Source organism: Leptosomus discolor, chromosome 20 (genome assembly GCF_034619465.1).
Source record: "Leptosomus discolor isolate bLepDis1 chromosome 20, bLepDis1.hap2, whole genome shotgun sequence".
Lineage (NCBI taxonomy): Eukaryota > Metazoa > Chordata > Aves > Leptosomiformes > Leptosomidae > Leptosomus > Leptosomus discolor.
Window position 1 is genome coordinate 8,758,404 of NC_141410.1, and position 20,075 is coordinate 8,778,478.

Below are 20,075 nucleotides of genomic sequence, written 5' to 3' on the forward strand. Positions count from 1 at the left end.
CTCATCCTCACACAGGTTACCCGCAGAGCTTGCGTGTGCTTTCCCAGATCAAGAGTCAGTAATCGGTCTGCACCCACTCATGCATAGAAATCGGTAGATGTAGGTATAAAGCAACTGTTAGTTTCTCTTTATTTTTTTCATTCAAAGATCAGGAAGCTTTTAAAACATGAACTTCATTCTGATACAGGTCAAGAACAGCCTCTCCCCTTGGGAAATGAAAGCACAGAGACACGGGGCAGTTCGTTCAAGTTCTGTGGAAAAGCCCAAAACATCTAATGAGAAAAAGTCATTTCCCTTTTGTTGGCTTCTTTATTTCTAAGCAACTGCAGTCACCCCAAATAACGCACAGGGTCTGCATCTCTGAAAATACCGATTGCTGCAGGATGGCTCAGAAGGGGCTACGATAGTCACAGGTCACGCTCCCGGGGGGAGGTGGTGACGGGGGGTGATGGTGACAGGGGGCCTAGCCCCATTTCGCCTGTCTCAGGCGCTTCGACACCAAAAGCATCGACTGCACACAAAGCTGCCCGGCTTCTGGAGCAGTGTTTTGGCTGGTTGTGTAAGAAGTCCTGACCACGATGCTGATTTCTGCTGCGCCATGTCTCTGTAGGCAGGGCCCCCCCAGGCTGCTCGCCTCCTGCGGCAAGGACGTCTCACCGAGCCCAACGATTCAGTAGGTTCGTAAAATGAAGCAGGAAACTGAGTCCAAGGTTGAGCAGGTACAAAGTGTTTGCCCATTGCAAAGGTTTTCAGTACGTCGGGTTTCATTGGGAGTTACGTTGTCTTTTTATGGCGTTATAAACGTGCACAGCGCTTTGCAAACAAACCGTGAGGGCAGCAACCGTCCTAAATTGCCCCTTTCCCTGCTAGGTCTGAAAATCCGCCACAAAAGGGGCAGGCGTAGCTGGCTCCACTTCATTGCCGTGGAACAGAGGTGAAACGAGTTGTCTTGAGGCCGCTGAGCCACAGGTCAGAGGACAACACCCAGTTGTTCCGGGCTACCTGAGGGATGACTCGCCCTGAAGGGAAATGGCCACCTTGGTTTTCAGATCGTTTCTTGCTCATTTGTCTCCGGACAAGCAGCCAGGCCTTTGTGGGAAAATCCCCCCAGGCTCATTGACTGCCGGGCAGGGTTACCCACACACCCCAGCTGGGAACCAGGAGCGTTGTCTCCACGCTGGGCTCAAACCAGTTTGCTGCAGCGTTTCAGGGTTGCTGTGTATCGCTGGGGCTGCGGTGAGCGCCCGTAAACACATTCTTTCCCTGGGACAAAGAGGAGATAGAGCGGGCTGGTACGGACATCCCTTGTTTGAGCTGCTGCGTTGCACATCGCTTCTATAACGAGCGGAGAGCGCCCACGCGGCCAAATCCCACCGCTCGGCTAATGAGCCTGAACCGGCTGGTTTAACGTATCCCCCTGTGGAAGGACTCGTACGTGCCCACGTTGCCTCTTTCCCTGCTGTGAACGGGAGAAGCCTGCGTTGGGCATCACCTTCCTCAGGCCACCTGAAAGAAACGGGCGTTGAGGGGGAAGAGCGTGGACTGGGGGATGCCGCACTTGGGGCTCGCAAGGGGAAGCCGCCAGCCTATTGCCGGTCTTGGAACGCCGAGGAGCGCCGTCACAGCGACGGGTAAGGGACACGAAGGGCAGAGTTGTTCTGCTTTGAACAGGCTTTGTGTCAGGGCTCTGAGGACTGCTAAGGTGTCGAAAACACTGTTGGCTTTCACTGTGCTCTGCCTGACTTACCGCCGTAGAATGACTATTCTCTTGTCCCGGGGTTCGCTCCACTCCTGCTGAAGTCTCAGTGGCTCCTTTACAGGCCGTTAGTGCTGGCGGCAGAGGAGGCTGGAGGGTGCAAGTGCCACCCATTGCGCACAAAGTATAGTCAGGCCTGTCCCTTTCTCCCTGGGCCCAGGTTCAGACGCTCAGCTGGGGTTTAGAGAATTAAACCCCAACTCCTGGCTACACAACAGCTTCCTTTGGCAGCCCCGGGCAAGCGAGGGAGAGCGTGTTCACGCTGCCTGGTACATTTGGTACATTCCTGTGCCCTTCTGAGAAAGGCAGACTTGTCCATGGCAGGGTTTGGAGAAGTCTCATTGAAATTCAGATCTCTGTCTTTACCCATCAGCTGTACAGGAAAGAGAAGGAATTCCCCAGCTTTGCTATCCAAGTTCTCAGGCAGTAGGAACCTCCTTCTCCCTATTTCCATATCGTGTCCTCTGCTGGCCCCAGGACATTGTTTTCATAAGGAAAAGTGCTCTAAAGGCTGAAGAGCCCTCCCATGCCATGAATGGATCAACTGGGAGCAACTGCACAATAGGACCGTCGGGAAGGGCCTCCAAGCCCTCCATCCTCTCAAGGTTCAGTGCCCTTGGGAACGGCGCTGCCCAGGGGGGGCTGATCACCCTGACGGGGATGAGTGGTCACTCGCTGGAGCTCAGCTCAGCCTTGCAGGTAAGAGGCCAGTCTCACACATGGAGGTTTGGAGCGACTACACAGTCAGCCGTGCATGAGCTGCCAGAGCTCACACACGCAGAATCAACGGCCACTATCAAGGGGTTCCAGAGCATGAAAACAATCAAATAAACATCTGGTTATTGCTCTGCCACACGTAAAGATGAATGTGTGTGTCCATCACCCTTTACTTAAAGCAGATCCAGAGAATTAGATTCCCCTGTTCGCTGAAGCTAGTGGGAAAAGCTCAGCTTTGTGCAAAGATCAGAGGTGGTGAGAAGCCAGCAGTAAGGTTGCCTCATATACTGATACCTGTATTTTTCTCCTTTCTTCCAAATAAAGCTCCTTTCCAGAAATCTCCCTCTATCTCACCCACACTAACACTCTCTTCTTTTCCAAGCCATTTAATCAGTTACCTTCCTTCCCCTGTGCACTGCGTTAAGTTCAGAATAACTCCCTTGGTGCACTACCAACAGCATTTCGTTGGTTTTGGAGACTTTTTTTTTTAAAAAAAACCCTGTCAGGCATAAAGCTGCTTGGTTGACCTCTTTGTGCTTGTGACGTATCCAGTCCGTGCTGTCAGCACAGGGTGCTGGTGCCGCCGGGCATCGCTGGAATTTCACGCGCAGGAGTTAAGCCCGCGGCAGCAGCGGGGGGATCGGCAGCCCCTGGGCTCGTGCTGGCGTGCGCAGGGGTGGGTGCACAAGTACTCGGCCACTCGTGACACCCCTTCCACGGCACAGGGAGGGCTGTAATGGGGGGTGATGTGATCACAGTGCAACTTCGCTGACCGGAGACACCCGTCAGGTGCCCAGTGCTGCTCTCGCAATCGAACACGACTTGCTGCCTGCAGGTGAAATCCACAACCATCACTTCTGGACTCTGTTTCGCTGCCATCTGCCATCCCTTTCCCAGGTATTCCTGGCCCTGTTCCTCCTCTAGTCCGGGTCCTGTCAGTGGAAGCACCTCTTCCGTTTGGAGTATTCTTCTGCCAGCAGCTTCGGTGCTGATCATGGAACAAACCGGATCAAATCCCGCTGAAGTCAAGGGGAGTTTTGTCACTGCCAGCGAGGCCTTTGGGCGCAGGGTGCTTCTCTCTCATCTGAAATTCAGAGTTGGTCTCAAAGGGGAAGAAACAGTCTAGAGGAAGATGTTTTTTTCAGTAAATAAAACTTACACTGAAAATCCCTGCTATTGTCTAGGCACACAAGACACAGAATTGACACGTACAGAACTCTACGTAATGCTTTTCAAAGCTGCAAGGTTGCCCTAAAAAAAAAAAAACCAAAAACTAACCCAACAAAACCAAACCTCTTATTCTGCTTTTATAGATGGAGAAAACTGGGACAGGGCCCAGTCATGCAGCCCAAGGTCACACAGAGTTGGTGACAGACTCCCCTGAGCAAGCGAGGTCCCATCCCGTTAGCAACGCGTTTTTTCCAAGCAGCAGGAGGTAAATAGCCGAGTTACAAGATGGAGCGAGGCACGTGTGAGAGAGAAAAGGTGCCCAGAGCTCCTTGCTGCGCTGGAGAAGGCAAACAGCAACCAGGGCTGGCGCCGGAGGATCCTCCTCCAGCAGCTGGAGGGGAACTGCCTCCGCAGCGGATCGGGCCAGCCCCAGTCCCACCTTCTCCACTCTCACCATCTCCTTTCCAGCTCTTCCTGCGCTGTTTGCCATGGCTTTTAACCAAGTTCTGCATACTAGAAGCTCGTTCCCGCAGGCCTACTGCTGTCTAACTCTTGAAGTCCAGTCCAGATGCCAGCACACTTAACCACAGCCTAAAAAGGCAAGTTTTCCTGCTGTTTAGCTCAACCCGAGCAGAGTTGGATACACCACAGGCAGAACTGCTTTGCTTCGTAATTTCTCACCCACATCTAAAGACAATTAAAAGAAGAGTTGCCTGGCAACCCTGGGAGAGGAGTTACCTGGCAGGACAACGGAGAAAATCCTTTTATTTTGCACAAAGCAATACTCTTAAATAATTGCTGCCTGCAGTTTCTGTATTTGAGGGAGCTCCATTCATTCAGCTCCTTTTTGGCTTCGGTCTGGCTGTGCAGGACATGCTGCAAGGCTTTTGGGGTTTTTTGCAGGTCTCTGGCACCTTTTCCACCTCTGGCAGAGGCAGTTTAACCAGCAGGCAGGGCTTCTGGCAAGATCTACTCACTCAGGGGGGCTCAGGGGGCTCAACCTGCACCCTACTCCACACAGGACCCCTGCCTGCTCCTGCAGGACGGCTGCTGTACCTGTGCTCAGGGTGCCACAAGTCAGAATATCAAGATATTTATAGTGTTTGTGGAACTATAAATCATTATTAGACCGATAGTCTGTGAGCAAAACAAGAAAAATATGACTTAAACCAGACACTCCCTCTAACTAAATGGTTTTGAATCACTCATCCACAGCCTTCAGGTCAGCAGAGTTCAGTTTGAGCAGACTGTAGGAAGTCAAGCGTGAAAAGACCGGCCACCCTTCACAAACAGAGGTGCACAAAACACTCTGCCATGAACTAGAGCCGTGAGCAGTTTGGGTACTTCAGACCTGGCCGTATCAGACGTGAAGGGGGCTCCAGAGGTGGCAGGGGGCTCCAGAGGTGGCAGGGGGCTCCAGAGGTGGCAGGGGGCTCCAGAGGTGGCAGGGGGCTCCAGAGGTGGCAGGGGGCTCCAGAGGTTCTGGCCAGACTCCAAGGCACATGCAGTGAGCTGGGCAAGGAAGGTGGACGGTTTCTGCCAGAAGTTGAACCTCTCTCCCTTTTCCCACACTGGTTTTCCAGAGGTGGAAAGGGCGCAGCACCCGCCTCTGCTGAAGGTTATGGTAAATCTTAACGAAAGCCTCCCTTCCAAGTGTCTAACGGGGAATTGAACCCTGCTTTTAGCACCTGATCTCAAGAATTCCAAGCTTTGCTATTCATTCAATTATTCTTTGATCACGTCAACCACCAGCTTCCCGTCTTTGGCTCACCCCATGGGGGGGGGAATCTTTCCCTTTTGGTCACCACCTGCCTGGCACACACCGAGCTAGAGGAAGCTTTGCATTTGAAGAAATAATTCTTCAGGATCTCACCCAAAAAGCAAAAGATTTGTTGGCTGAGCCTCTGTTGATACAGAGCAAATACAGACCTGAAAGTGTGACCTTCTACCTGCACGTTGGACTTCGAGCTGTGGAGTCTCTTGTTGAGGAAACATTAGCCAGGAAGCCCAGAGAATTATTTCCCATGAAGGAAGGATGAGGTGGCGTTGCCAGAGCAGGCAGAAGGCTTTACCTGAGGAGACAGAACCACAGCCTGGCCAAGGCCATAGTGTCTTCCGAGTCAGAGGTTTCAGTAAGCACTGTCCCTTCAAAGCTTCTGGCCAGTGAGGTGACCTCTCTCCAAGCAGAGGGAATTACACACCAACACCAGATACAGAGAGATCACAGAAGAGCCACCCAAGAGATGTTCTGACGAGCGAGCGCCCCGCTGCAGCCTTCAGATATTCAGAAAACAGGTCGTAACTCACCTCATGAGCCGAGACTTGCATATGCAGACCCCTATATATAAACCAGTTATTTTAGCTAAGCCTGAGCTCCTCGTCTTCCGTTTGCTCAGCCTGACACACACAGGTTTCTGTGGTTTGTAATCTTTGTAACCATGAGAACTAGAATTTTTTGTTTTCAGATTCTCTCATGATTTCTTACCCAGTAGCACTGCAGGCTGGGAACCAATCCCAAATACCGTATGATCTGTGACACAGTCACAAGCGCTGGTAGCTGGGGGGAGCTAAAGGAAAACGATTGGTCTCGGTACTAGGGATACAGCGAACGGCACAGGTTACAGCTGGAGGAACTAGTCAGGTCAGAGGTGGTCACTGCTGGCTACAAGGACTTCGTGTTTGGATTCAAGGCGATGCCTAATGGAGCCCGCACCACTTCTCCAGCCTCCTGAAACACGCACAGATCAAACACTACTGGTACCTAGAAAAGAGCAGTTGATCCTTCGGTAAATAGCGAAGTAACATCTCAGCAGGTCACGCATCACTCAGTCTATAGTCAGCTCCGCTCACGAGGAAAACGAGCCAAAATGAAAGAACTGAAAGGTTCGGAAAGCAACTCTTCACCAAAGAGCTGCCAAGTTCCCCCAGAGCTCAGGCGCAGGACTGCCTGCCTGATGGGCGATTTCCTAAGTCACACTTAGGGTACGGGCTGTCTCGGCGTTATCACTTCACACAAACCACCGGTTCTGCCAGACACCAGTGGTTTCCGACTGCTACCCCATCAGATGACCCCAAGGTGAGGACGTTTTTTCTAGTAAGACAAAAAGCAGCCCTGTTTCCTTTCAGCTCAGTAGAAGACACTGGGAAAAGCATCTGACACTTCATCAGATGTAAAGAGACAAAACGTGGGGTTGTAAGAGGGCGTTCAGCATGTGTGAGGAACAAAGTGGTGACTTCACACAGTGTTTCTTAAGAAGACCGGGCTGATTTTTTCCCCCCCCCGAGGCTCTTTCAGTGTTGTGCCCAATCACATCCACTCGACACCTGCCACAGGGACTGCGCGCACAAAGGCTTAAGTGAACAAATGCAAACTGGTGCCAAGAAAAGAGAAGAAAAATAACTTCAGCTCCGATAATGGGACTTCTGGCTTGCTTCTCGTCAGCAGTGCTTGCTTCCCCCCCCCCATTGTCTCGACGGTTCTCCCATGGTGGTTCACATCAAAACCACCACAGATGTTTATCCACTTTGAAACACTTTCACACCCCAAGACCAGACACACGGCCCATTTCTCTTTCCTGTGTGTCAAAGGGCGAGGTTCCTGTGAAGCACAGCTCTGTGATCTCCTGGAGACCTCCTCTGGTCATTACCTGTGCAGCTGGTCATTACTGGAGGGGTGAAGAGGACCAGAGCTGTTCCCATTCATGAAGTTCAGCTGGTGCCTGAGGCACACAGTAACCGGTGGGCATACACACAGAGATTAAAGACAAGCCCCTGGCATAGGTCTAGACAGAATAAAAAAAAAATAAGAGAACCCCCAAACCACCCCCAAACCCACCTCTGTTGTAGTGCTGCTTGGGCTGGCTGAAGGATGGGAGGGAAGGGGTGTTGTATTTGGAACGGGGCTGTGAAGATGACGGATACCGCACCCAGCACAGCGGATGCTGGAAAACCGCTCGCACTTGTGGATTCCCCTGGTGACCCAACAACGCAGCGACGCTTTCGCCTTGGGCTCCCTGAGCAAAGGAAAAGCCACGGCAGCCGCCTGCCCTTACGGATCGAGAGAACAGGCACAGCCCAGGGGGCACCTACTCCCCCCGTATTCCCACAGGTCTCTCTCACTTCCCCCAGCTACTCCACGCACCTTCTCCCAAGCCCACCTTGCTGCCAAGACGCTCGGGGTAACCACCTGCATCGGGCTTTTTGCTGGTAAAGACAGATTGTTCTCTCCTAGACCAGGGCGTCTTTCAGTCCTGTGACATAACCCCTTTAGTTCTGGAACCAAACTGCTGTTTACACCCCCTCTCCCTTGGTTTTTCCTCTCCAGATTTTCACAAGTGTGTCAGAAAGCCGATGGCTATTTATTCAGCACCGCACACGAGCACAGTGGTTTATCAGCACAGATGCTGACGGTTATGCCGAGTGAAATCCATGTAGAAGAGTGCGCACAGCCTGGCTCTCACCTTTATCCTCGTCCACGCTGCTCAGGGCAGGAAGGTCGTGGCTGTAGCTCACAGCACTGAGAGTTAACTAAGGAAATTCCTCTTCGTGTCTTTCTGGAGGAGGGTGCAGCTGGAAACCCACCTCCCCGTACACTGCTTACCTCGGGAACGGGCCAGGACACCATCCCCCAAGCATCTGGAGCAGAATGAAGGCATTAAACAGGGAAGCACTGACCACCTTTTAGAACCAGAACTAGTAAAGAGATTTGAGCTGACCTGCTCCAAGCAATACCCAGGCAGCAAGATCAGAAAGACTTAGGCAGTCTCTCACCAACCCCGTTACTTCAGGTTGTTCCCGTTTGAATGGGCCGATGCTCCTTTTTGCATCACATCGTGTCCCAGCTACGTCAACGCTTCGACTTCTACTCAAGCATTTGGCATGTGAGGTATGAAACAATTAGTTTCCACCTGTGTGCAAAGGTCAAGTTAAGGCCCCTGCTCTGCTGATTGAGGAACAGATTAACCAACACCCCAGGGCAGTGCCCTGCTGAAGAGCGAGGGGCTTTTATCCCCTGCCTTTCTCAGTTAGTTGTCTCTCCTCAGCTGAGACGTAACCACAGCTACAGTGAGGAACTACAAACCGACCAGGAAATTCCTGGGCAGAGGGAAAACTGGGTAACAGCAGCACCCCCTGAAATGATCCAGTGCCTCATTACACATTCACAACAGGTAACTGTTGTGTGAAGCAGCAATTCCTGTTACGGAACAGGGTGTCAGAGGGAGCTGCCGAGGTCAAAAGCATCGCTTGGCCCAATCACAGATCAGTCAAGTTCAAACACATCCACCAGTGATGACACAGAGCAATCCCACGCGACCTCCAGCTCAGGAAACCGGTAGGCTGGAGGTCGGCTGGAGGCAGGCTGAGCGCAAACCCTTTCCGCTGCCTTGCTTCCACGTTAACAATTCAGGGAATTGCCACGAGAGAGGTTTGGATTTAAGAGAAGTGCTGGAACGAGGCACTGCCACACTGAGGCACCTACGAGATCGACCCCAGAAAGCCTCAGGCTTCCCCCGGAACGGGCAGAGGCAGTTTAACCAGCAGGCAGGGCCTCCAGCAAGATCTACTCAGTCAGGGGGGCTCTGGGGGCTCAACCTGCACCCTACTCCACACAGGACCCCTGCCTGCTCCTCCAGGACGGCTGCTGTACCTGTGCTCAGGGTGTCACAACTCGGGCTAGCCTGAAACCTACTACAGTCTGGCAATCTCTTCATTCCGCACCCAGTTTCTTTCCTTACGAGTAGGCACAGTGGTAGAGCTCATAAGAAACTACTATAAAGTAAATTTAATAGAAAATCAAATACTTTAATGAAATTAGGGAGCATAAGAGTAACAGCTCAGATATACCACTAGAACTGATACTACTGGGCTGCGGGGGGCGGGGTGTCGCTATTTTTTTTTTTTGAATGCTCTGTTCTCCAACAAGCATGCAGATTGACAAACTACCAGTTCTTCAGAGTGTCAAAGATCCTGAGTAAAGAATTCCAAACCACTTAAAACGTATATATAGGAAATGTCTTATGAGCTGGTGGCCTGCACGCAGCATTGCACAGATAAAAATATACTACTCTCAATACACAGAGCTAAATACTTTCACATTTATCAGAATTTTCTACACAAGTCTTTTGATAGAATTCAAGTTTTGAATTTTCTGTATATATCTTCCACCTGTATTAAACAAATGCTTATTTACATTGTGGATAAAGTGTAAAGGCTAGTAAGGCCGTATTCCCATACTGTACTGTAACACTGCAAAATATATATACACATATATAACCTAATATAGGCAACAGCTCTAAAAAAAAAGTCACCTTACATCTGTACAACATAATGGAGTCAGTATGAAAAGACAGCGTTGTTAGCACCAAGCCACTCCGAGGGGTTTATGCCCTGCCTCGAGCCTTCCAGCTCCACAGGGAAGGACTGCTCAGCCCAGTACTCCAGACCACTGAGGAACCGAGGTCCTGCTGGTGGAACTGGAAGCCCCCACCACCACCACCACTCCACCGCGCTACGGGACGCGATTACTACGGAGCGGGCAGAGGAGCGGCCCCGGACACGTTCTGCAGCGTGATGAGGCGCCGAACAGCAGAACAGTCACCAAGACATTTATCAAATTAAGTCTTTCCCATCATCCTGTTGCGTGATCATCTTTCCTTTGGACTCACGAGAGGAAGTACAGAACCGCCAGCGGCACGGGCATTACTCAAGCTGGGTGGTTTACAAGCCAGGTTAACTCTACGCTGCACAGACCGAGCGGGGAAGAACTCCACTGCTTAAATCCCAAAGGAAAGACTCGGTTTTGCTTTATTCACCGCCTGTGCCTGCTGTGGCCAGGGTGGTCTCGGTCATAGCGATGACTCGCTCGCTCGTAGGAGCGCGACCGCTCGTGCCTGTGGTTTCTGTAGTAGTGACTCTTCTTCTTGTACTTCCCCGAATGGTCCGAGCGCTCCCGGGATCGGCTCCTGGACCGCGACGAGCTCCTGCTGCGTGATTTCCGTGGTTTGTGGGTCGAGTATTTGTAGTCTTTTGATTTCTTGTAACTTCTCACCTTGGAACCTTTGTAGCTAGAACTGTGGTTGAACTGTCTCGGAGGAGAGTCACTGCGGCTCCTGGAACGGCTGTGGGATTTGGAACCGCTCGATGTGGAGTAACTTTCACTTTTCCTATGGAAAGGAAAAAGAGCAGGAGAAAAACATGTATGATGTTCCCAATACTAAATGGAATTACTCTACATGACTTAAGTCATAATCCACACTTCAAGTACCACACAGACTAACGCTTCTCACTCAGAGCCAAGGTACGCAAACAGCCTTGGACCAGGCACTTGATTCTCTATTCCATCCTTCAGTACCCCATGAAAGCTAACCTGGTGTCCTAGGCTTGATCACATCTGGCTACTGTAGAAACCCTGATTTTCACAAACTCCTAGCCCTTTGCAGCACAGTAGTCATGCCTCAGGTCCAGATTTTTTTCCTTCACTACTCAGAAAACACGCATGAAGAGCTAAGAGTAACTGCCAGGTTCAGAGGGCTCCCAACAACAAGCCAAAAGGTAAAACAACTACTCCTGCTTCAGTTACAGCAATAGCGTCAGCAAAACACTCAAATTTGGAGTTAATGTTCCTTTTGTCTCTTTGATTTCCCTTCTATGGGCATCACCATTATATGCTGAATTCCAAAGTCAAAAGCAGCACAGAAAGCAGATTTTAAAGACGTTTTGCTAGATGCAGATAACTACAAAAACACAATTTCGAACTCAACTCTGAAGAATTTTAATCAGCAGATTTTTGCTTCGGTCTTTTCCACACACACATTAACACCAAGCCCCACTTTTATCAGTACACACCAAACCCAACGGGACAGGCTGCTGAACAAAGAGCCAAATCCTCATTGACTGAGGGGCACGAATCTCTACTGCTCCCAACTAGATACAAACCAGAATCGTTTTGTGTTTCAGAAACTGAGGTTTTGCAGGAGCTGCCAACGAGACTGCAACTGGAGTCAAGAGTTCATCTGCTGCAGAAAATGGTTTAACTCCTGCAGAACAGCTCAGTAAACACACAAGGCTGTAGCCACTAACACCCAGCTTCCAATCCAAAAACCCCAAACCAACACACAGACCCTGCTGCTCGGGGGCCCGTCCGTCACCACCAAACCGGCTGACACCCAGAAACGGCCCAGCAGGCTCACGCTCGCCCTCCAGCCTGTTTGGCACAGGCACGACAAGGTCAGGCACGGCAACTCCCTCCCCCGTGAGCCCCAGCACAACTCAGCCGAGTTCTGGACTTGTAACCAGCAGCACACCCTGCCGTGCTATTTCGCAGCCTCTGTGTGGCAGCGCCGTGGAATTTTGGTGTGGGAGCTCCCCACAGCACCACGCCCTTCTCTTACAGCAGTACCTACCTGTGCTTCGGGGAGGCAGATCTGGATGGTGATCTGGAGTAACTTTGATCTCGACTTCCACTTCGACTTCTGCTTTCTCTTCCTTTCTGAACGCTGCAGGAGACAACAAACAGCACGTTATTTCGCTTGAAGTAGTCACGGGACAAAACCAGCTGCTGCATGACGAAAGCCTTACCCGTTCACTGGGCTATTTGAACTCGTCCTTTTCGCTCCCTCTATTTTCCTTTTAGCATTCTTCATTGCCTGAACAGGTAAGGGTGAAGGTTTATTTCCTTTAACCTCTTTTGGAGACTCTAGAAAAAACAAGCCTTTGTTACCTCATTTTGAAAGCACAGCTAGTGGAAGAAAGGAGGACCGAAGCCTCCCCTCGCCCCATTTCGCCGCCTCTGCAGTAACCCGTGCTGCAGACGTGCAGCTTGCACGTGCACTCACACACACAGGCAGGCACACGCAACCCCCGCAAGAAGAATCCACCGAAGGCAGAAGTTTCTGCCAAAAGACTGAAGTTACACCAGGGAGTGAACCGCAATAGTAACGCGTTGCTTTCAAAGCCGCTTTGAGACGTCAGAACAGCAGCTTCCTTTTCTCACCAATTATTCATTATCTTTTTAGAGGTACACTGAGGAGGAAGATGTTATCTTCTAGGCAAGACATGCAGGAGACTAGAAACTTTCTACCAAGTAGGCAGGAAAATATTCCCCAGCCGTCACCCAAAAATACTACTCCTGCCAGAGTTCCTAATCTACCTCTGCTGTAGCCTAACATGCCAACTGCAAGATTTGTCCGAGTTTATGGCCAAAACCACATAAAAGCACAGCCCTGTTGTATGTAAGTTTAAACTAAGCCTTAATTTTAGACCAATTTGGTTTTAGCCTTTGCCTGTCTCAAGAAATCAGAGTTACAACCCTACTCAAACTCTGCCATTTGAACCGTTGCTAGAAGCCAGCTTAAGAAAAAAGCCACACGCAAACCCCAAATCGCACTGTGTATGCATCTCAAAAGGGTAAATATACATTTAAGATAAGAAAGAGTTATTAAAAACACGTTACCCACTCCTTACCATTTTTCGGGATAGGGGAAAATCCTGATGTGTTATCCAAACTCGGGGCTCCCTCAGGTACCAGACCTTTCGCTTGTGCTTTTGCCTCTTCAATGGCCAATTTCTTCTTTTCTACTTTACTTTCCAGATCAGATAAATCAACCTGCGAACACAGGAGCACCACGTGTCACAAAGCTCAGTAAACCAGACTTTCTGCTCATTCAGAAATTAAAATAAAATCTAGAGACCCAGACACGGTGACCACTATCCTGTTCCACTTAACGTACCAGGCTTGCAGCTACTTCCAAATGGGTTAAGTTTTTCCAACTCATGTTCTAAGCTGCAGCCTTTAACGAGCACTCACAACAAAAAAAAAGCAGCAAACCTTTTTCCGAGTATAGAGTTGCAAAATTTTTAAGCAGATTTCTTGAATTTCTTCCTCTGTTGCTCCAAAGAGCAAAAACCAGTGTGGACGATTAGGAAGGGGAATCTGAAAGGGAGGGGAAGACAAGCTCAGTTTTCTGCTTCTATTAAGAGTCCTCAGAAACTTGAAGTTACTGGAAGCAGATGCTCACCTCCAGCGTCCTCGCTGCGAGGTAAATGCACGCACAGGCGATGCTTTCTGGCTGGAATCTCACAAAGACATCTGTTCTCAGGCTATCGTTCATGTAATTCCTGAAAGACAGGATATCAGCAAGGTTGCATGGCACTGCAAAGTTGTCTGGGGTTTTCTGGGTTTTTGTTTGGGTTTACACTTCTACAAGGACTATTTCTGCATTCTGCTACTACAACTTCAACATGTAAATCTAAAGAAAAGCTGAATGATTTGACTAGAGAAAATTTTTTTTAAAAGAAAAATCCCTCAAGGGGAGGGATGTGTGACAGAATTTAAGTTTGACTGACTGGCTGCTGAAAATTCAGTTGTGAAAAGAGAACCAATTTTAACTTCACTTTTCCTTCTGGACCTCTACTGGCCTGCTCTCATGCAATAGACAAGTTATTTTCATCGAGACAACATATAATATAGTCTGAAATACTCAGTTAGAGACTTTTAGTTCACATGTTTCTGTGCAATAGGTCTGAACCCAGACGGTTTGCGTAAAGCTGCAGCTCCGGTAGTAGTCCTCCCACGAAAAGGCAGTCCACTTCAGCACGCATCAGCTTCCACTGGAGGTTGAAGGGGTCCCTTTTCCTTCAGCAGCATTATTTTCCATCCAGAACAGAGTTCTTTTTGATGCAAAAAGCAGCCATAGAAGAAATCAGGGTGTTTGGGAACATCAGTTCAGGAGAATACTCCGTATTCGGGCAGATCTCCTCTTTGGCACATGAAATATGGTTTCCAAATTGTCCCATGTCAGTAAGGTTGCTTAAAATGAATATTCACAGAATGAGAAAACTGTAAAATATTGCATATATTCCAGTCAGTACACTTAAGCATTATTCTTCTAAATCTTAAATACACAAAGTAACTTCCTCTGAATCTGTCAGCTGATATGCTTAAAAAGATCTAGTTTTGGGGCACATATGTCAAGCAAAGTATCAGTTAAGGAAGAGCTAAAGCCAGACACAATAGAAAGTCCTCAAAAATAATACACTTTCTGAAAGTGGTAACTAACCATGCGGGTACCCAGTATACAAGGATTCACTAACCCCCAAGACATCCGAACCAGAGACCACAGTCCAGATACCTGTAACCAGTTTACACAGGACAGGCAGAAGGAACTTGAATCTCCTGAGTCTCAGACTCCCACCTGCCCCACTTGTCTTACAGTCCTGCTTATACAAAGAGCAACCGCTACCCCCGAGAAGCAACGCTAAACATCAGCTCATCTTTCTGGCAGAAAGGAACATCAAAACCTACTTTTCTTGTCCCACTACAAAGAGAGCACGAACCTTTTGGCAACAGAAGCGATAAAGGAAAGCGGTACTTCAAACATCTGGAAGTCATACAGCCTTTTTCTAATTTGCCAAATGGAAAAACATGCCTGCTTCCAAGTTTGGCCTCTGCATATTTTTCCCTGTGGGCTCAGAATCAGACACACGAGGAAATGAATCCTTGTCACAATATTTGAAGAAAAAAGGTAATGTTGTAAAAACGCACATCTCGAAAAACAGTTATACTGGACATCCACCAGTTTTCAGGTTCTGGAAGCAACAAGCATCAGCAGACAAGTAGGTTATTTTAACATCTGAACCATTTCTCAGCTGGGGTAATTTCCTCCCTCCTCACCTGCCCCCCCTTTCAGAACAAGTAGACAATTGGTAACGAGTAGTCTGTAACTCACATTTGATTACTTCATGCAATGGTTCTGTGACCTCTGGCAGGGGGAAGTTTCTCTAAGTATTACATTTGACTCCAAGCTTCACACGTGTACTCAAATGTTTTCTAACTAGTTTACAAATGGAAACGAGATTTTGGTGTTTGCTGTGTTAATTCACCCCATTAAGACTGACATCCCACCTTAGTTTGCTTCATCATTTAAGAACACATCATTTGAACAGTTATAGAAATGGAACATTAAAAAAAAAACCATTCAGAACTTCAACAATCAGGTTATCAAATATACAACAGTCAAAATGCACAATAAAAAGGCAAAAAGTATAAGCACAAGCAGCAGTTGGCCAGTTACTATACTATCATGTATATACCACCTGTCTAGAGTCAGCCTTCTCTTGGTAGAGCCTGCTTTGGTTTGACTGAAGACGGCAGCTATCCCTGCACCATAGCGCTTGGGCAGCAGAGGAGAAGTCTTAGTCACTTACCCTCAGAGGCTACCCTTTGATCAAAAGAGTACAGAAAAGAAAAGTCAAAACTGGTTCTCTACACACATGTCACAGTACCAGACAGTTCAGTCAGCAGAAATATGATCTTTGGATTCACTAAAGGTTTTTAAACCACAGTACTGTTAAAGAGCATTATTGTTTAAATGCATTATCTATTTACGAAGTTTAAGACCTGGAATTTTTACATAAGCTTCCCATCCCCAAGCAAATCTTTACGGTAAATAGAGCGACAAGGCAGAGGACATTTCTTGGCAAACATGAAAACATCGAGTTTCTCCAGTTTTAGAAGCTGACATCTGACATTATCCATAGAGATAACAAATTTATCTGCGCTGAGTTCCTGATACACCTGTAATCAAGCTCAAGCCCTGGGAAAAGCCATTTCCCAGCACTGGTAACAGACTTTAACTCATAGTTTTCTCTGAAGAACAAAAGAAACCCAAGGAAACGCTACAACCCACTCAACATCATCCCTTCAGCTGGAAAGTGAAAGCAGAGAGGAGGGAAGTGAGAAGTCAGGGTGGAAGGCTACCTTACCATTAAAACAGTGCCTCTAACTTAAGAGGCCGATCAACATTTTGGGGCACGCCAAGAAACACTGGAGCTGTCTGGTGTGGCCCACAATCATTTGAGCAATGCTGCCCAGAGTGCCTCAAGTGACATATTTCTGCTACTGCCCCTGCTGGTCTCTTATAACAAAGAAAATCAACTTACCATGAAGTCTGGACCAGGTGTTGGTTACGTTCACATTCTAATACCTGAAGGTACATAACGATTATCTGGAAGATACGGGTTATTGAGTTATTAACAAGAATCTCCAGAGCCACCCATTTATTTCAGAGGGACATCCGTGAGGCACCTGTTACTCTCTTTCAAGTTCTAAGACACTCCACGTGAGAGTGTTCACAACACCCCCAGTGCTTATCCGCCCACCTTCTGCTCGCCAGTGCAGAAGCTGGACACTCAAACAGGTCTGACCTTCCTAGCTCTCCGTCTTCCGAGCTCAGGCATCATGCTATTCATCTAGAAGGCTTGTCTTCAACTCTTTTCAAGCTAGGTATGGTCTCCTATACAACTCACGATTCCTTTTAGCTGTAACTCGGGAGAAAATATTGCTAGCTGCAGTAAGCCGTAACAGAAGAGTGACAGTATTTGCAGAGAACAGATCTAACATGTCGTGTGTCACTGGTTTGTTCAGTCTCGGGTTTTTTTCTTAGGTTTTAAAGGAAAACAAGGATGCAGACAGAAAGACTACTCTCACAGCAAAAATTCATACCAGTTAACAAACAAGTACAGTCGTCCTCTGGGGTACTGGTAACATGAGCGAATTCTGAAAGTCTACTAGGCTTAAAAAGAAGACTTGGAGACAGCAGCAGTTTTTAGAGGAAGAAAGAGCAAGATCCCAAGTTCTGCTGGCACAGAAGCAGCAGGTTCTTTTACCACACTTAACTACCCAAGGCATAATGCCAACGGTACTAAAGCACCAACTTACACACCTGCAGTAGTTGCGCCTTTCAAGTATCATTCTGCTTAAAACACTGAGAATTCCAGTCAAGCCCTTCACACCTGAGCAGACTTTTCAGAACATAAGCACTGCTGGTTAGCTCAGACGAGTTCAGTAACCTCAGCGTGCTTCCCCAAGGACGGATCAATAACACACAGTGTTTCTGGTAACAGGCTATCGCAACTCTGGGTCTCCAAATTCCTTTCTGCTCATGAATCTAGGCTTGGCTGACATTTTCTAACACCAAAGCTACCTACTTCTGTCATCTGACTTCAAGGAATACTCAGCACTTGCATCCACCTCCAGTTGTCATTCAGCAGTGACACCAGACCAACTAGTAAGAATCTCTTCAATGAGAAAGAAGACACTGGGATCGTAAGAAGCTGGCTTTCCTGAATTAACTACTGTTATCCCACACAGCTTCCAAGCTTTGAGCAGACTGCCTGACTGTGTCTACAGCACACGAAACACTGCTGAAAAAGTTAACTTATACAGTACAAACCTTATGAGGGTGCTTTACATGAACACAAAATCCCAACTCCTTTAGCACTCTTCTTTCTGCCTTAATAATTTGATTCTTCAAGTTCACATACTCTTGATCCAGTATTAGAGGCACAGGTTTTCTGCAAGACAATTTCAAATTCTGAAGATAACCGTAACCTCAAAGAATTCTCAAATGCAGGTTGTGTTTGTGCGAAAAATAAGAGACATCACTATTTATAACACCAAAAATATTCACTTCGTAGAACGGGTCAACTCACTTTTCGCCTTCATGAGATCTCTTCAAGATGCTCCCTGATTTATGAAACAGGGAATGATACTATCATCGGCCCATGAAGTTTAATAATTACAAGACAACATAAATACTTCAGATTATTTCAAAGTCTTAAGCTTACTTTTTTTCCCGTAGATGTCTAAGGCGATGGAACACATTAATTACATCCCTTATGCGTCTTGGTGCTTCTTCAATTTTGGATGCCAGATGAACACAGGCCATTGACACATGCTGAAACAGAAGTATTGCAACATACTGACGTTTTGCTCAAATCAGGAACTGATCGCCTCCAACAGCTTAAGGAGGGATAACAAGAGAAAATGGTGGTAAAACAAGGAAATACTGTAATTTTGACAAAAAACAGTACTATGTAGCTTTGTAAAGTCATGTTGATCGATAAAATCTACAATTACTAAGGCTCTGATCACATCTAAGATGACAACTTGCCAAAACACAAAGATTAAATGGCATCTGTAGCTATACACATCTTTTAATGCTTTCTTACCTCCATGGAATGCTTCACAAAAGACTTGGTATAAAAAAAACGTTGAAATAGCACCTGTCCCGTAGCCATAGCCACCTAAAAAGGAAGGAACCACAACACGTATTAACCAAACGACTAACAGTTCCAAGGAGAAATTACCCAGAATGATTTCAACAGATTGAAGACCCAGAAGACTCGCTAAGCTATATTTAAGCACAGGAGCAAGTTCAGCGTTATCTAAAGAAAACTAGCACCCCTAACCTCAGTATCAGCTTGCCCAAAATGTTATCAACACCACAAACGCTGTCAAATACATACGTTAAACTGCAAACTTCTTTTATGAAGTATGAACACATGCGCCAAACGGATTAATTAAAGAAAAAAAAAAGAGTCAACCCAAACACTAGAACCCAGTAAAAACTGGAAATTAGGGCAGTACGCCAGAAAAGCTTTACTTTCTCGGTGTGTGTGCGTGGGGGGGAACCTGATCATATTGTGATTTGCACCTAGTCATCACACAATTTGAGCAGTTGAGACTCGGCAGCTACAAGACGCCTGGAAAGTTTTACACTCGGGAGAACAACGAGAACGTTCGCGATTGGAACTCGCTCGGGAAAAAAGAAAAAAAAAAAAAAAAAGAAAAGAAAAGAGAAAAAACCCAAACAAACCCCCTTTCCGAGGTCACCGCAAGGCAAAGGGGCCTGAGAGGGCCTTCCTTCCGCAGGCCTCGATCTTCAAGAGGCACCGCGGGAGCTCCCGCCCCGCCCGCGGAGGCGGCGGGGGCGGCGCAGGCCGGCGGTTACATCACCCGCTTCCTGCTCGCAGCCGGGCGGGGAAGGCCGCAGGCCCCGAGGGGAGGCCCAAGGGCTCTCCCCGTCCCCAACCCCCCCCCCCCCCCCCCCAGCCAAAAAGGGGCAGCTCCCCGGCTCCCCAAACCGCGGAGAGCGGCCCGAGCGGCGGCTCCGCCAGCGGGCCAAGGCCTGGCGAACAAAGATCTCCCCCTCAGACGCCCAACCCCACGCTCGCCCCGCCCCGCCGGGGCCTTCTTCCCCGGCCGCCGGCGAGAGGCCTTCCCTCCCCACCCCGACCGTCCAGGCCGCGGCCCAGCCCTCACCTGCGGGAGACGAAGCAAGATGCCGGCCGCCTGGATGAGCTCGCAGCCGGTGACGCGCAGCTCGGTCTCGGTGTCGGGGTCGAGGCCGCTGCTCATGGACGGGGTGAAGCGCAGCGTGTGCTCGGGCAGCAGGCAGTTCTCCAGCGTGATCAGCACCCCCGAGTACAGGCGGTCGCCGATCAGCACCGCCCCAGGGCCCGGTACCGGCGCCCCGCTCCCCGCCGGGGCGGATCCCGCTGCCGTAGCGCCGGCGGTTTGAGGCCCCGCCGGGCCGCTGCCTCCCACCGCTACCACGGCCGCCGCGCTGCCCGACCCCGCCGCCATTTTGTG

The 20,075-nt window shown here is 48.8% G+C and overlaps 1 protein-coding gene across 2 annotated transcripts; it reads right to left on the reverse strand.

Moving 5' to 3' along the window:
- Positions 1-10,429: 10,429 nt before the first annotated feature.
- On the reverse strand, positions 10,430-20,069 carry CCNL2 (cyclin L2). Of its 2 annotated transcripts, XM_086475986.1 has the most exons (11): positions 19,746-20,069; positions 18,653-18,727; positions 18,269-18,378; positions 17,875-17,995; positions 16,583-16,647; positions 13,660-13,759; positions 13,470-13,574; positions 13,106-13,247; positions 12,221-12,338; positions 12,046-12,138; positions 10,430-10,806 (listed from the first exon to the last, which is right to left on the reverse strand). In XM_086475986.1, the coding sequence occupies exons 1-11, from the start codon at positions 20,067-20,069 to the stop codon at positions 10,452-10,454; spliced, it is 1,608 nt and encodes a 535-aa protein (XP_086332112.1). In that variant the 3' UTR covers positions 10,430-10,451. The 2 variants fall into 2 exon arrangements, with proteins under 2 accessions (XP_086332112.1, XP_009958880.2); XM_009960578.2 differs by lacking the exons at positions 16,583-16,647; positions 17,875-17,995; positions 18,269-18,378; positions 18,653-18,727; positions 19,746-20,069 and having other exon boundaries at positions 12,221-12,353; positions 13,660-15,827.
- Positions 20,070-20,075: the final 6 nt, after the last annotated feature.

Excerpts from the sequence above, each read along its gene's own strand:
- CCNL2 (XM_086475986.1), bottom strand. The coding sequence starts at position 20,069 with ATGGCGGCGGGGTCGGGCAGCGCGGCGGCCGTGGTAGCGGTGGGAGGC. Across the intron at positions 17,996-18,268 it reads AGACATCTACGGGAAAAAAA|AAAACCTGTGCCTCTAATAC; the intron begins GTAAGCTTAAGA and ends ATTGTCTTGCAG. Across the intron at positions 12,339-13,105 it reads TTCCCCTATCCCGAAAAATG|AGTCTCCAAAAGAGGTTAAA; the intron begins GTAAGGAGTGGG and ends TGTTTTTTCTAG.